The 16794-nt window shown below is 44.5% G+C and overlaps 2 protein-coding genes across 5 annotated transcripts in view; both read left to right on the forward strand.

Moving 5' to 3' along the window:
* The first annotated feature begins 1879 nt into the window (after positions 1-1879).
* On the forward strand, positions 1880-16344 carry RETREG3 (reticulophagy regulator family member 3). 3 transcript variants are annotated; one of them, XM_075059738.1, is made up of 8 exons: positions 1880-1980; positions 4227-4257; positions 6258-6384; positions 7262-7346; positions 7783-7920; positions 8468-8547; positions 9164-9296; positions 11254-16344. In XM_075059738.1, exons 4-8 carry the CDS (start codon positions 7343-7345, stop codon positions 11703-11705), a joined length of 807 nt encoding a protein of 268 aa, XP_074915839.1. In that variant the 5' UTR covers positions 1880-1980; positions 4227-4257; positions 6258-6384; positions 7262-7342; the 3' UTR covers positions 11706-16344. The 3 variants fall into 3 exon arrangements, with proteins under 3 accessions (XP_074915839.1, XP_074915837.1, XP_074915836.1); XM_075059736.1 differs by lacking the exons at positions 1880-1980; positions 4227-4257; positions 6258-6384 and having other exon boundaries at positions 7266-7346; positions 11254-11701; positions 14181-14266; positions 15302-15389; XM_075059735.1 differs by lacking the exons at positions 1880-1980; positions 4227-4257; positions 6258-6384 and having other exon boundaries at positions 7266-7346; positions 11254-11701; positions 14181-16344.
* Positions 16345-16615: 271 nt separating this feature from the next.
* PSMC3IP (PSMC3 interacting protein) overlaps positions 16616-16794 on the forward strand; it is a 12273-nt gene continuing 12094 nt past the window's right edge. The window contains exon 1 of one of the 2 annotated variants that reach the window (XM_032772768.2): positions 16616-16772. In XM_032772768.2, coding sequence (XP_032628659.1) covers positions 16739-16772 — 34 coding nt within the window. In that variant the 5' untranslated portion in view covers positions 16616-16738. The remainder of the gene's footprint in view (positions 16773-16794) is intronic. The other variant, XM_032772769.2, reaches the window with a different exon arrangement.

Below are 16794 nucleotides of genomic sequence, written 5' to 3' on the forward strand. Positions count from 1 at the left end.
TGTCCTCTGTCATGCAGGCCCAGCTGCTGGAAGTCAGCGGTTTAGGGGGAACAGAGCATCTGGTTGCATCCCTGGCTTGATGGACTATCCTCCACAAACTTATCTAATTCTTTTTTTCAACACAGTTATACTTCTGGCCTTCACAACATCCCCTGGCAATGAGATCCAAAGACTGATTGTGTGTTTTGTGCAGAAGTACTTCCTTATGTTTGTTTTTTAAACCTGCTGCCTGTTCATTTCATTGGGTGACCCCCTGGTCCTTGAATGATGGGAAGGAGTAAATAAGACGTCTTGATTCACTTTCTCCAGGCTAGTCATGATTTTATAGAGCTCTGTCATATCCTTCTCCTTAGATGTCACTTTTCTAAGCTGAACAGTCCCAGTCTTGTTAACCTTTTTTTGAATTTGTAGAGGGTTTAATTCTTTAGTCTCTTAAGCTACTGGAATGTCTGCTTGTTTTGGTTTGGATTTTAAACTCTCACTAGGATTGTACCATGGTCTGGCCATGCTATTTGAGCACAAGTGGGAAAATAGCCATATGGAGATGAGCTGCACAGCACTTCTTCCGAGTCTTTCAGTTTTCTGTCCTTACTCAATCCACAACAAACTTTTTAATGCTAAATGTAACTTGTCTTTTTGTCTGATCTTTGCCCTGTGAATTCCCTCCATGGGACCTGTCAGTTGCTTGGCCCTACCAGCTGATGCTTTGTGCTAGACAAACACATGTCCAGAACAGTCCAGATGGCTGTGATTCAAAATAGATAAGAGCTTTGGTACTGAACCTTACTATTGTCATAACTAAGCAATAATCCCTACAAAATCAGCTAGTCTTACCATTGACTGATTTAGGTAATAGCCTGAGGGGAAGTTGCAGACTGGACAGACACTGAGTTTGTGAGCTATTTCAGCAGCTGAGAATGGGAATTAGGGGTACTGGTGTAAAAATGTTAATTACTTTTTTAGAGTCTTTTTAGCAGCGAACAATTCCAGATGAGCACCATTAAGTTGAGGATTCTGTGTAGGGAGTAGGAGACTGGTAGGGAGGGACCTGTCTGCAAACAGAAAACCTCAATTCTCAAAACGAACTACATTTTAAACTGGAAAGTGAGGAGGAAGGTGACAGTTTGTGCCTTGGTACCACTGATGGCTTCCATCAGACTAGCTATAAAGCGAGGCCGTGTGGCACAGAAACCCTGAGCAAACATGAAACATTTCTTTAGGGTTCTAGAGGCAACTTGATGTAAAAACAACCACTCCTCCTGCTCAGGTTAGTTGAGTGGAGGACTGGTTTGTCCTCCCTTCCTCCATCATATAACTCTCTTTTTCCAGGCTGGCTGGTTAGTCTGAGGTGTAATCGGTACAAGACGAAGGACACTCATGAATAAAGTTATTTTGCATCTCCCAGTTCCTGATTAATTCAAAAACCACTTTGACTCGGAATTGGAGGCACCTGCACAAAGCCAGGCATCTTTAATGTCAGCGTGGCTTGTGGAAATGCTGGCAAACGAACTATGGTGGTGCAAACATCACTCTTCCCATCTGCCTTGCTGCAGTTGTTAGTCGCTGTACTCCCTGGTCACTCAAGAGAGTAAGAGAAAACTGGTGTCTTTTAAGTAAATATAAAATCATTTTAGAAATAAATTGGGATAAGCGCTGAACACCTGAGTAACAGGAATATCCAGTTCCATGGATCTGATACCAGTTTTGATTCGAGATGTCTGTTGCCCCCAAAGACCAAACGAGCTATTTTCTTATTTCACCCAACCCAGTTGGTCAGTACATTTAACTAGAGGTGCTCATTTGAGAGGCCTGGTACAAAAGTAGAAGCAGACCCACGTGCTCACTGCTGATTCATTCTGCTTCTCTCTTGCAGTTTTTTGGCACTGACTTCCCTTCGGCTGGTGTTCTTGGTTGCATTTGGCCTGATAATAATAGTTTGTTTAGATCAATGGAAGAATAAAATCTGGCCTGAAATTAAAGGTAAGATGCAGCAGTCAGAGCTGGCCCCTGAAAATGACACCTGTTTCTTAGCTTCCCACTATGTGCTCTTTCTCTTCACCATTTGGCTTTAAATATGTCTCGGACAGAGTCACAAGGGGGTAGATTCACAAAGGGACTTATGTGGGTAAATCCCAGAACCAGACCTCATGGGGATTTGCAAAACCGCTGCAGAGCTGCTGCCAAACCCTGCATGTGTCTAAACTCGCTTGGCACCTAAGCTTTTGCAGTAAAAGTTTGCTAGGTGCCTATGTTTTTGCCTCTGAGCATGTGCGCTGCAGTCCCATGCTGGCATGTAAACGCCTCAGCCCCAGTGCAATGCCTGAACTAGGGAAAGAAGATCTGCCCACTGTTTAGCTTGCCTGTGGAGCCTGATCCATTAAACTACCTCAGAGTAGGCCACGAATGTGGACAGCTGGTGGGGGGGCTTCCCTCATAACTTCTAGCCCAATGGTTAGGCTGCTCACCTGGGATGTGGGAGAACCCCTGGTTCAAGTCCCCCCTCCACCTCTGGGAGAGAGAATTTGGAGAGGGATCTGCTACCTCTCAGGTGAGTGCTCTAATCTGTGGGTTGTGTGATCCTGATGGGAGATGCACGCGCTCTCCCTCTCCTAATGAAGCTGTTCCACAGTGAATGAATAATGTAAAAAGTTGTTGGAACAGGACGACTGAATCCTGGGCCTCCCACATCCTGGATGAGTGCTCGGCCCACTAGGCTGCAAGTCATTCTCATGCCTGTGGGCTTGTGCGGGCAGTTTTGTTGCTCTCTGGCCCAATGACTTCTTAAAATTATTTTTGTACAGTGAGAGCGCCCCACATCAGAGTATCCAGGAGGATGTTTAGCCCATTACTCCACCCCCTCCAGCTACCTTTTTCAGCCAGCCATCTCTCCTGTAGCCCAGTGTTTATGGCTCTTAGTTCAAATCCCTTCCCCCCTGAGGTGGAGGGGGGACTCAGTGGGGGTATGGAGACCCCCAGTTTGAGGGCCCTAACCACTTGGCTAAGAGTTCTGAGGGGGGTCGTCGTCCTTCTCCTCTTCCTCTCCTTGCACAAGGTGCCTAGTGCCAAGAGCGAGTTTGAATCCCAAGCAGAAGCAGGTGCCTATATCAGAGGGGCAGGGCTTAGCACAAACCCCCCTCAGCTTGGCATCTCCCAGTGGCTAGCTTGTGTGAGGAGCCAGTCAGTGACACACTTTGATATTCCAGCAGTGCCCACAATGGATTGGCTGCATAGAAGACACAAGTCTGCCCCAACAAGCTTCCAGTTTAAGAAATCAGAGCTTGCAGGATAGGACTGAATTAGTTTTTTCACTTGAACACACTGGAAATTGTTTTCAGAGTGTTTGTAAGGTAATAAATGGTGGTTGTCAGAGACCCAGCCTCATGGAGATTCTGAGAGGGGTGGAATCTTCAAGAACTGTCAGTTACTTGAATACCAAAGTGTTTAGTAAATCACCAGCTCTAACGCAGAACTCCACCATCCTTGCCTTGAACAAGGGATAAGATTTGATGCACAGCCCATTCACCATCTACAAACAGATCGGTGTGTGATCTGCAGGCTCCCAAGGGGTAACTCCCTGGCTTGCTAGTCGAAGTTAGGTAGAAAGCTTTAATATTGTCTTCCAAGAGACAACACAAGCTGAGGCATAGAAGCTGGCAGTGATTCCTGGCATCACCTTTCTTTGGAAGGTGGTAGGCAGGCTTATGGTGGCTGTGTGCTGCTAATTGTTTCTACTTATCTTGAGGGTTGTATTTTCAAGTCCCGCAGTAGCCCTGAGCTATGCCAGTTCTCTAAGCTAGCTTGTCCTTTGGTCACTTATCAACCCCAGTCCAGGAAGTAAGGCTCTCCTGAATGTCTCCAAATTATAAGCAAATTGTCCATCCCTCAGCACACCCAGTACAGTAACAGGTGTGTAGGCTGTATGTTGAAACAGGACTGGTAGTTCTTGCTTTTGGTTAAGACTAAAATGAGCTATTAGTGATTTGCAGAACAGAATAGCCATCCATTCACTCTCTCTAATGGTACCTGTTGTGACACTGAGGGGAGGGCTGTCTCAGGGTATCCTCTGAGAGTATGATGCAGAGCAACAGATTTTTGGTTAATCACCGTTATCAATCACACTGGTTGTTTCTCAACCTCATACAAGTTTTAGTTAAACTCCCATTAGCTAAACATTCTTACAGCAAAATTCCTTTCAACTAATTCAGTGTCTGTTCTTAATATTTTAGTGGCAAGATCTGATGAATCGGACAATGAGAGGTATGGAACACTAATTAAATCCCTTTTTTTTGTTTTTTTTTGTTTTGTTTGCTGCTGTGTTGGTACTTTGTTATGACGACAGAACTTACTCATTTTTTGCATATGCTTGTCATATCTGCTCAGTTTCAGAGGAAGCATTGAGTGTGGGTTCTGTTCTGCCTCTGCCACAAGCTTTTGTTGTGACCTTGGGCTAGTCACTGAATCTCTCTCTGCGCCCACAGCCTCTTATGTAAAATGGGGATAATGTTCATGTCAGCTTTGTAAAAAACCCACTATGTTAAAAAAATTTTGTAGTGCCATTAAAGTGTATTGAGAGCTTCCTTGCAAGTGACAGAATAACCCTTCTTGAAACAAGAGAAACTTGTCAAACTTCTCTGACCAGAGCTGGATGCACTGCAGGCTTCCCTGGTAGTCAGTGAGACCCGAGTGCAGCATTAACAACAAAACTAGAACTCTCTCGGGGTTTTGTCCTCCATAACAGTTCTTTACTCTCCAGGCACAGCTTACATAGGAATGGCCAGACTGGGTCAGACCAATGGTCCATCTAGCCCAGTATCCTGCCCTCCAACAGTGGCCAATGCCTGATGTCTCAGAGGGGATAAACAGGGCAATTTCTGTCAGTCCCATGCAGTTTAGTCCCAGCTTCTGGCAGTCAGTGTTTAGGGACAGCCAGACCATGGATTCTGTCCCTGGCCGTCTTGGCTAATAGCCATTGATGAATCTATCCTTCATGAACTTATCTAGTTCCTTTGTTAATCGAATTGTGCTTTTCCCTTCACAACATCCCCTGGCAACGAGTTCCACAGGTTGACTGTGCAAAGAAATACTTCATTTTTGTTCATTTTAAACATGCTGCCTGATAATTTCGTTTGGTGATCCTGGTTCTGATGTAATATGAAGGGGTAAATAACACTGCCTTTTTCACTTTCTCCACACTGTTCATGATTTTATAGACCTCTCGTATCTCCCCTTAGTCGTCTCTTTTCTAAGCTAAACTATCTCAGTTTTTTAAATCTCTCCTCATGTGGAAGCTCTTCACCCCTAATCATTTTTGTTGCCCTTTTCTGTCCCTTTTCCAATTCTAATGCCTTTTTTTGGATGGGACGACCAAAATTGCACACAGTATTCCAGATGTGGGTGTACCATGGGTTTATATAGTGGCATTATATTTTCTGTCTTTTTATCTATCCCTTTGCTAATGGTTCCTGATAGTCTGTTAGCTTTTTTTGTCTGCTCTGTTGTTCATGTATACTAAATAGCTAAATCAGTCTTTAAAAAGTTACATTTTAAAACTCCTCAAATGTTAGAAAACCACCTAATCAAGTGTCAGAAAAGCACGTCTCTCTTGCAAGTGACCTGGCACAGGAGGAAGCGCTCTTCTGAAGGCACAGATACCACGTGACCTAAGGTTAAGTGACAACAAATTTCCATCAACCAGGTCACAGGGCTCCTTGGAAACTTGGCACTGAATTCTTACAGGGAGTGGGGTGGTGTAAACACCAAGAAATAACTCTACTGTACTGGCTAAATCCCCTTGCCTCAGTTGTAGCTGAGCTAAAAGATGAAACTTCAAGTAGGGCTTTCCTTCATTTCACTGCAACTCATTCTAAACTGTGTTAGTGATCCCCAAAATCCTTGTGTGCTCTAATCGGATGCACGTGATTGCTATGGGAGTTTGCACAACATGGGACCTGTCAGCTGCCTTTGACGTCCAACAGCTTGCAAGTTCTTGCATTCTAATTGCAGTACTCAGCTAATCAATTAGCTATCTGTAATTTATAGAAAAATGGGATGTATATTGAATGGCATATGGGTCTAGCTATTTGGTTTTTCCAAGTACTAGGTCTGGTCTTCCAGACTTTGGGCAGCTGGTGGAGGCGGGAGGAAGTGGTCTTGAAACAATGCTTCTGAGGTGAAGAGTGCCCTATATTAAGGTCAGTTTAGTAACACCATGTGGCTCAGTAGACACCTGCTCACTAATTATTCTGCCTTCTCTGTAGCTGGGGCTATGTTCACCCTCAGTTGCTGAGTGTGCCGGAGCTGTGTCACCATTTAGCTGATGGATGGGTTACTGGGGTCACCTTCTTAAGGAATCTCTTCATTTTCAAAAGGCAAAATCCCGGCAAGGTAAGAGCACACTTGCTTAGGCAAACTAAACACTCGGCATCTAATCTTTGATGCAGATAGCCACTCTGTATTGCAGGACCATCCGGAATGGGTAAGTATCCCAAATATAAGATGTTCCCTGCCCCCAAAGAGCTCCCACTTTGAAAAAGGGAGGTGGGAAGGGATCGAGTGTACAAGTAAGTGGAGTGGGGAGGTGGGAAGGGATCAAAAGTAGGCGTGAGCAGGGTGGGGAGGTGGCAACTTTGCTTGTTAATTTCATTTTGTTTTATTTAGCAGTAAATGTAGCTGTTCCTTCTGTGGGTACTGGTTTGAAGTGTCTGCTGTTAACCTCACAGTTCTTTCCCTGAGTCTAGCTTTTAATAACTTAAAAAACAAACCAGGAAGTGGTTTGAAAATCTTTTTTTCCCCTCAAGTCCTATAGAACCAGTGTTAGCCTAGTGACAACTGTGATTGTATGGGCAGTATGAAGAGGCTGAATATTTAGATGCTTATTACTGTGATCGCAGCCTCATGAAATATGCCCCTAATCCCTCCTTTGAAGGGGACTGTCTCCCACAACCTTACATCTGCTTGTCAGCACAGACATTGTAGAATCCTACCCTGCCTATAGTAGTGAGCAGTAACTTAAGTTCTCTTTAAATTGCCAAGGTGTCTTGGGATGATAGACAAAAACTCTTAAAATGAGACTGCTTTGGTACCTATCCTAATGAAATAGGATCGCCTAAGAAGACCGGAGTATCCAAACAGTGTTGCTGATATTTGAGCTGTTGTTTCTTGGCTGGAACTCTCTAGAAAACAATCCAGTTACACCAGCTGAAATCACCTAATTTGGTTATTTTAATGCTATGGAAACTCATGCTTTCTCCTATGCCTCCAGTTTTGCCTTTTAGTGTGTGGCATCTTTACATTCTTGGCTGTTCTGGGCCGATGCATTCCTGGACTTTTGCTCTCATACCTTATGCGTAAGTACAATATTCCTCAGTCAAACAAGGTGTTGTATACAGAGGACTGAGGCAGTATCGCTAACGTAGACTCAAAGGTGCAGCTGATATGAAGGGCTAAAATTCTGACAAATATAAAATGCTGTTGCTCTTGTGCTAGAATGTTAGTGTTAGGACAGATTGGCCAGCTAGCCCCAAACAGGCTCCATGTTCATGTCTGTCTAGTCAGATATATGCACAAAATGCTCTAGTGTGTTGGTTGCTATCTTAGTTCTAGTCAGTCGGCACAGATCTGCACTGCTCTCTGCCTAGCTTCTGATGCATTGGATTGTGTGCATATAGCACAGCAAAACTGAGTCTTGTATTTTTGTACTGAATCCCAAAACATTTGATTGACAGATCTGTTAAGTAGCACAGGCAGGTTTCTAACCAGCTTCCCCATTTACATTTACCTCAGTGCTCTTCATCCTGCTATGGCCTCTCGCAGTGTACCACAGACTGGGGCAACGCATGTACATGAAGCTGGAGCCAGCTCTGCAGCGGCTGGATTTCAGTGTTCGAGGCTACATGATGTCAAAGCAACGAGTGAAGCAATGTAAGACTCCAAGAGTGTCTGAAACTAGCCAGACAAACAGCCGGCCCTTGAAATCTACAAACAGTTGCTGACATGAACCCCCAATCATGGGGCGTGACAGCAACCCCATGTGTAGTTCAGCATTCATTTTGAGTCCTCTTGTCAAATATTCGCAGCCCCTCCACAGAGATGAAGCTGTCAAGTACACTGAGTCCTGCTTCAGATGACAGCTTTCTACAAATTCCCAATGGCTCCCAGCCTTTCCCCCTTTCTCAGCTATGGGAACACAAGGGCACTAAGTGCTGCTTGTTGAACGCTGATTTTTGCCTGTAGCATCTCTCTCCAATGTGAGGTTGCTGCTGAGCATCTTCCATTTGGAACTAGATCCGCAACAGCCCAAACCAGAACTAAAGAGCCCACGTTTAACACAACAGCTTTTTGATCCGTGATAGATTGACACCCTTTGGTCTATATTTGACGTGACTTTCTGCTGTGCCTAATGTTATGCTTAAATGTTGCCTTCTCTGCCCTGGCAATAATGGGAGATTTCTGCTTTGACTCATGGCAGTGCGCCAGCGAGCGCTGAACCAGGAGCCTGCTGATGCTGGGACTGACAGTGAAGAAGAACTTGCTGCTTTCTGTCCCAAGGTAACCAGGCATCTCTGCAAATTTCAAAATTGAGCAAGAAAGCCTCCAGTGCATTGATGGCTTTTGTGTGTCTGAATCAGGTTTGTGATAAAACTGCAGCCTTGGAAGGCTCTCTGGCCCCAAACATAGGGTTACCAGGTGGAGAGGAATATCTAGGCAGAGTCTGGCTGCAGGCATTCATACACTGTCAAGCCTTCCTGTGCTCCGAGATTAGTCTGCTGCAGTGCTCCCAGCCCACTTAGTTAAACCTACATCTCTTCTGTGTATCTTAAAAGCTTGAACTTTCCAGTCCTTCAGTCTGAAGGACCCAGCTCCCAAAGGTACATCTGTTACCTTTTCCACACCCCTGCTACGAATCCTGTCCAAAGCCAGATGAATTGGCCATCAGGGTATTGTGGAGCAGTGTGGAGCCAGCACCTCACACCCCTTCCTCTTCCAACACCATAGGGACTAATGCCCCTCCTTCACCCACCTAGGGGTAGCAAAGCAGCAAGCAAGTCTCACGTGGGAGCCTGTCATGCTGGGTCATCAGAATCTTTCTAGCTTGGAGTACAGAAACAATCTTAGCCAGTAGCGCTGATGTTCTTCTAACTGTGTTTTCTTCTCTGCTTCAAAGCTGGATGATTCCGTAGTTGCTAAGGAACTGACTATCTCTGACTCTGAGCATTCAGATGCTGAAGTTTCCTACACTGAGAATGGGACGTTTAATCTGTCAAGGGGACAAACTCCACTGACTGAGGGATCTGAAGGTGAGAGAGAAGAAACAGCCTCCTAAAGGCAAAGGGACTCTACTCTTCCCTCCTCAGCATGCACCACCCTGAAATGAGGACAATAGACCAGATGTATTCCCTGAGAATTGAGCTCTGGTGTATAATGTTCACCTGCTATCTGCTACAGGATGACAAGCTCACTGTCCTGTCTGAATAGATCCAGTTTCCACATACGGTGCCTAGATATGGCACAGAGTGCTTGGGAAGAGCAGCATAACCTGATGCTGGTACAAAGTTACAGCGTTAGCACGTTTCCTATTCACACCATTAGTGAATGGAGGCAGCTAATTCTCTGCTTTAAGGAATATTCATATTCTGTTTACCGCTACCCAAAGAGGGAATGTGAGCCATCAGACTAGGCCTTCTGCAAGATGGTCTGACTAGAAAGTGTCTGCCAGGGCAGGCACACAGATGATCTAAGTCAGTGGTTCTCAAACTTTTGTACTGTGACCCCCTTTCACACAGCAAGCCCCTGAGTGTGACCACCCCCCCTTATAAATTTAAAAACTCATTTTCATGTATTTAACACCATTATAAATACTGGAAGCAAAGTGGGGTTTGGGATGGAGGCTGACAGCTCGTGACCCCCTGAGGGGTCCTGACCTCCAGTTTGAGAACGTCTGATCTAAGCCTTTTCAATATGGAAAAGTAGCACTTGTTTAACTAAAGGTGTCCTTTTAAACTAAGGCAGTTAAACCCATGCAAATTCCTGGGTAGATGCTTATTCTGGTTTACCTTAATCAGTTCCTAATTAACTTGAGAGAAACTGAAGTGAGCCTGGTTTAAACCAAGATGAGTGTCCACACAGGGGTTTGTAGTAGGTTAGTTAAATCAGTTCAAAATGCAACATCTATAGCAGTGGTTCCCAAACTGGGGTTTGTGAACCCCTGGGGGTTCATAAAATGTTACAGGGGGTTCTTGGGAGAAAAAATTCCCTAATGGCAGACTGCTGTTTCTAGGGACCCCGGCAAGGGGCCAGTAGTCCAGAGCCCCTGGATTTCCAAGAGCTAAGCAGATCAAAGCAAACATCTCTGTCTCACTGAGGAGATTTAAACTTCAAGACTCATAAGAAATGGAAAGGGAGTTGGATAATTTTTGCTGTTTTTAAAATTAAATAGGCAGTTAGTATTGTTTTAAAATTATGAAGAACAAGTTTAAGCTTTGTTGTAACGTGCTTTGTTTCCCTGGACTGCTCAAGACCTGAACTTGAGTTGGCTTCTTAAATACCTTCCTGCTGTTTCACATCTGATACTCCTTGATGAAACTTAGGAGCCTTGTCTTATAACAGGCTTATTCAAAGTGATACAACTATGAAAAAGTGTTGCCGTTTTCATAATGTAATAAAAATACTGTAACGATAAATAATAAATAGTTTATAATAAGCTTGTCATAAAAACAAATTTTATATTTCCAAGATCACTGCTTTTATAATATATACTCAGGTAAAGGAGAAAATCCCTGGAAATATTCATTTTTAGGAGGAGGTTAGCGAGACTTGACATTTTAGTGAAAGGGGTTCACAGATTGTTAAAGTTTGGGAACCACTGACCTGTAGTAAAACCAGTGCAATATACTCTTATAGCTGAGCCCTTAATGTCAGAGCATTCAGCATCTGAGCACCCTCTGCTGGCTGACGGTGAAAGAAGCCTGGGAGGACATGCTTTCTCTCTGCACTAGCTATCCCCTGCAGTATCCTCACTCTCTTGGATAAGAAAGCAACTTTCATCTGTTGTGCCTGCCAAAGGAAAGTGACACTAAGTGTAGCTTGGTCAGAGGAGGCAAGTGGGTGGTGTGTTTGGGGACCAGGATAATGGTTTCTTTCATCAAATATGGCTGAACTCTGCAGGGGATCCATATGACACTGTCTGTGGCACTTGCCTGATAGGTTTGGATAGTCCATGCTCTAAGCTTACAGCTGTTTCTTTTTCCCTTCTAGATCTTGATGGTCACAGTGACCCTGAAGAATCTTTTGCCAGGGATCTCCCTGACTTCCCTTCCATAAATCCAGAGGTGACTGGAATAGATGATGAAGATGACACCAGCATTGGGATTCCCAGCCTTGCTTACCGCTCGCAGGGCATGGAAGATCTACGTCACCCGTATGACCAAGAAGAAGCTGTCCCTGCACTCCTACTAGGGGCACTGCCCTCTGAGCACAATCTTACAAATAACTTAGCTGGATTTGTCACCAGAGGCATGATACAATTAGCCTTGTCAGGAGCCTCTCAGCCAGGCCCTGTATGCAGTGACAATCTGCAGAGAGGCACAAAAACCTATCTTAGAACCTCCAGCTCTGACTTGGACACTGATGCAGAAGGGGATGACTTTGAACTGTTGGATCAGTCAGAGCTGATCCAGCTGGATCCAGCTGGCTCTCGAGGCCAGTAAGCAATCACACTTCCTTTCCTTCTGATTTTTCTGTCATGAGTAGCAGAGGGGAATCTTCAGAAGAAAAAGCGTTGTACAGTAATCTAAATTTGTCTCCTGTGGGTACAAGTAGTATGGCAACCAATCTTGGCTGGGTACATCACTGTGATGTGAATTTGTAGGGTTAGCTTGGATTTCAAAGTAAACCATGCTTTGGTAATTCACAAGGCAGAGGCTTTTGATGCGATAGCCCCAGTAGCACCCACACATCACTCTGCATTGTCTACTGTGATGCTCCTTGCCCTAAACCAAACCTGCTCACTTGAATTGATAACTGCTGAGTGTGTCTGCAGCTCTAGTGCCCCTTGGCAGACAGACTTCAATCTCAGTTAGGAATGTTCTTGCACCAGCCCAGTCTGTCGCATGCAGACACTCAGCAGAAGGTGAACAGGACTGGTTTCCTCTTAGAAACCTGTATTATGCTATTTTCATTTTTTTTTAAAAAAAATTCCCTACTCCTAAGTCATGCATAAAAACAACTGACATTTCTCCCTCCTCCCTCAGCAGTATCCAGCTGTCTTTGGTAGAAAAAACAATCTAATGACAAAAGCAGTTTCCTCACAAGTAATGACATAATTCATATTGTTCCCCATCAAAACTCAAGCTTTTCAGTGACGCTAGTTTATAAAAGTCATAATGGCAATAACTCCTCTACTGTGCTGATCCCAGTCCTTCGGGGACCGTCGGTGCAGCACCTGCTATTGCATTGCCTTTCTAAAAGGAAGGGGCTTAGTGCTGGATTGACACTCTGCAGAACTAAATTCTCCCACTTTACTCTAAAGCAGCTACCAGCTGGGTAACAGCAATACGACATTCCATACCCTGCCCTGGCATGGAACTCCTGAGCTGCTGTGGAGGGATTGCCTGAGGGGGTGGAGGAGATTCAGTCTCCATGGCCCATTTAATTCTTGGCCTCTGTGACATTGCCCAGTCTGAGGCAGTGTTGTGCAGGGAGGACACCTATCCAGTAGGCCACCAGCTCATGTCACACAAGCCACCAAACAACTGGGAGATGGTGACTATTTTGGTCACTTTTAGACTTGAGCCAGCAACCTGAAGGGGAGGCTCTGTAAACTGACTGGCCTGAGCCATCCAGTCTCTAAATTTCCCAATGCTTTTCTAAGCCATAGAAATTGATACAGATTACACTTGTGCAGCAAGCAGCTTCTCTCTTCAGGGAAATTCTCTTGTTCAGTTCAATTCTAGCTTTCATTTTATTTGTGCATTTTTAAGTCAAAGTTAGGCTGAATGTAGACTACCTGTCTGGAAATCATGGCCATATAGAAATGTAAGCTATAAAATGGACATGTGTTGGTATTGGATTTAAATTCAGGAATTGGGTGACCTTTCTAGGTTATGAATAAGAAAAAAAACTAAGGATGTTTTATCCATAATTAGTTTCATATCAACCTGGTAGGATAAAAATCAACCTTAGCTATGGTGCAGCAAGGGCACCCCATAATAACCAAAATGGACATGGGCCTAAATTGGCATTGAAAACAAAATATAGAAATAGCTCCAACCCCAAATCCTTAATTGGGTTAGTTTGGACACTGTATGTACTTGGCTATTGTACAGTGTTAAAATTCTCATTAAAAATACAAAGATCTTGTTCACTGAGCTTCGAAAAGAATCTGTGCCCTTTACCTACTATCAGACCTGCTTCTCACTGCCTCTGACGACACTGCTGCCTCAGTGCTGCGGTATCCAGTGTGGCTGGGATTAGTCCAGTACCATGGATATGACTACAGAAAGTGCTCTGTGTAGGCTGCCTTCTCAGGAGTCTGTCACTGCCTACTGCTTTCATGTCAGTAAATGGCCATTTCTGTTGGCTTGCAGGCTGCATTAATGCACGCAAAAGACTAGAATCTGCCTCATATCACTTAAGAGCAATAACTAAATGAGCCACTAACTAGCACTTTAAATTGTTTGAAACCATTAACCTGGGACCAGATTCTAAAATCTACTTAGTATAGTCATTCTGCTCACCTACAAGGCTCTGATGCTGTCCTCAGCTGATCTAGTGAAATTTTAATTCTTATTGGTAAGGGAATTTCTGGGAATAATTCTTTAATCTAAGAGGAGCATATTGCAGGAAACTACCATGTTACTGGAACTGTCTTTCACCAAGGGCATGGAATGGGTGTAGAGAGCAGATCTCAATCTGTCACGCTGGACAGGTTGTCAGTCTCACTTTGGGGGTTGAGAGGTTTCCGAACTGGTGATGGGAGGCCTGTGATATAGGGAAGGAGGAGCTGCCTCTTACAATGTCAAGCATTAGATTCTGGAACAAGCACAGCAGGAGCCCAGGTATGCATAGCTTTAGTAAAGCCCTGATGCAAACTTGCATGCCGTAGTTTTATTAAACAAAAGCCCTATGTGAGCACTTTGCAAACACTGAAATGAACCTTGTCATTAAGTCTTAATGTCTTGCAGGTTGTTTGAAGAAAATAGATTCTCACTGTGCCAAACTGTGCAGCTATTGCATGAGTAACTTACAGCACCAGAGTTTCAAACTTCAGGTACAATGTGACAAGTTGACTTTTTTTTTTAATCCTGGAAAAAGTATTTAACTCTTATGTGATATCTTGCCTTTTTCCTACTGTTTCCTCTTCTCTGCTGTGAGGAAGAACAACTGTGTATGAAATCAGCCTTTTACACTCCACATTGGTGTTAATACAATGCTGTAACACTGTTCAGAAGTTCTAGTGTCCCTAAGTACTTAAAGACAAGATTTGCAGCTCCCCAAGTCAGAGGAAGTCCTCTAAACTCAGTTGGCTTTATTAGACACCTGGATAGATTAATTGTATCAAATCAGGGTAAAACAAGTAAAGTGGTGGTGGTCTCTGAAACATCCCTGTTTAATTGCATCTATTTGTAAGCAATCAGCATAATCAAACCTAGAACTGAAAAAACAATGCTCAGTGCTAATGATTAGTCTATTTTCAGATGTATCTACTAGCGATTTAAGAGTCTGTGAACACCCAGTTTATTCCATGAAGCACTAACGACACTTCCTGTATCACGGACTCATTTCTTCAGCCATTCCTTTGACCCCAACCCCCCAAAAAGGCTGGGCGTTATAGGGGAGTGTTGTGGTACAAGCAGAGCTAGGACACGGGTGTTCTGAGCATGGATCTCCAATGGATGGCCGCCTCTGCCACCGGGCAAGTAACTTTACTTCTCCATACTTCATCATTCCTATTTAGAAGTTACTAGCCTCTTATGGGGGCAGTCAAGGAGGAGAAAATAAACCAATCCATGATGAACAGTGTAGGTTTTCCCAGACTATTCCCACTGCTTTTACCAGTGCAGGCTCCAAAATGAAGCTTCCTATACACCATGTTGTGAATTTTTGGATCCATATTTCCATACTCATTACAGCCCTCCTTGTCCATTGTGTAATCACCACCATGGCTTTTAAGGCTGAAGAAGAATGCCATACTCCACTTAAATCTCTGAAAATTCTTATGAGTTATGTCTTTACTAGTATACAGTGTTGGTCCCAGGATATTTTGTCTTTACTAGTGGTAGTCTACCTGTCTTTTCTCTTGTAGGGCCAGATAGAAAACCAACACCTTCTGCGGACTTTTGCGGCAGAACCCCTCCAAATGATATGTAACTATGGATGGGTGACGAGCATCTCTAGGTCAAAGTGCAGAAAGGGAGAGCTAACCCATTGTAACAAATGGAGATGTCTATTCTCAGCTGTGGCACAAGTGATACTAGGGCTGCTTAAGTATAAATCTTTGGAATACTCCTGACCTGACCAGTCTCTCTAACGCCCCCACCCCCACCCCCAAATAAAATCTACTGAAGTGCTGCTGCTTTCTAAGGATGGAAATGCAGAATCCTCTGCAGCAGTAAATGTTTGAAAATAGCCTCTGTTAACTTTTTAACATTCTTTTGGAGGAGGGCCTGTTAACTTCTAGTAGCATTAACAGATGCTATGCCCCACATTAATGAGCTACTTTGAAACAGGTTGCTTTTTCTTAGTTGGTTAAAATGTAGGGACCTCTGTGCTGTGGTCCCAACCAAAAGTGTAAATTTGTAACTCCACCTAATGCCAAATCAGGTTTGTAGCCCCCACTGGGAGCGGAGTTCATCTGGTTTTGTGAACAATGTGAGACTTGAGGGAATCTTGTGATTTTAAATTTGAATGGCTGTCTGGGAGTTTCCAAGATCTTTAGTAACTTGTGAAAACGTGTAAATTTGCTTAACTGAAACTTTCCATACACCAGCATATCCACTGTGAAAGCATCTAGTTCCAGCTGAAGTTGCACCGTCTCTAGAGTTCATTAGTTCAGAATTTCATGACTTTGAAGCATAGTGTTTTAAGACAGATACCACCGCCCTGCCCTTTTTTGCCAAATAATAATGTGAAGTCAGTAGTCACAATCAGTGACATTTCTAGTGAAACAATACGCCCCAAGGCTCGCCTAGGACAGTGTGCAGGGCGTTGTAACTTCAGTGGGCTGGTTGTGAGATCATGGGTGTGGCAATATCATCCTTTGTGTTTTCAGTAGCCACCCTTGTGAGCGTTTAGTCATTTGTCAGTTTGCAGGTTTTTGAAGTGAGTTAAGTAAAATGTTGATACAAACTTAGTTTTTGTCTCTTTTTTTGGTTATTCTGCGGGCTGGGGGCAGGTGCAATTAAACAAACAGGAGGGTCCCAGGGGGGCGGGGCTGGGCAGTGGGGCGCAGAGCGGCGCCTTCTCCCCTGGCGCTGGGCCCGCGGGGACGGGAGAGGTCATGGGGGTCACGGCCCGGGCACCGTCTGTGCTAACCAATCAGAGCCCAGTTCTGTCACGCTCCCAGGTGTAGGCGCCGTCCCGCCCCCCCAGCCGAAGCGCGTTCTGATTGGTGGGAAGGGGACCGTGGGCGGTGTACCGGAAATAGAGACCGTAACCATAGCAGCAGTCGAGCGGGTTGCTGGGGCTGCGTTCCTTCCGTTTCCGCCTCCCTCTCCGCGGGCCTGGCACAGAGACCGAGAGCATGAGCAAGGTCCGAGAGAGCCCCGCGGCGGCAGGTGAGGGGAGGCACCGCCCCCT

This window comes from Chelonoidis abingdonii, chromosome 21, assembly GCF_003597395.2.
Source record: "Chelonoidis abingdonii isolate Lonesome George chromosome 21, CheloAbing_2.0, whole genome shotgun sequence".
In the NCBI taxonomy this organism is placed as follows: Eukaryota; Metazoa; Chordata; order Testudines; family Testudinidae; genus Chelonoidis; species Chelonoidis abingdonii.

Coding starts and splice junctions, on each gene's coding strand:
- RETREG3 (XM_075059735.1), top strand. Junction 7,921..8,467: donor AAAGCAACGAGTGAAGCAAT/GTAAGACTCCAA, acceptor GACTCATGGCAG/TGCGCCAGCGAGCGCTGAAC. Junction 9,297..11,253: donor ACTGACTGAGGGATCTGAAG/GTGAGAGAGAAG, acceptor TTTCCCTTCTAG/ATCTTGATGGTCACAGTGAC.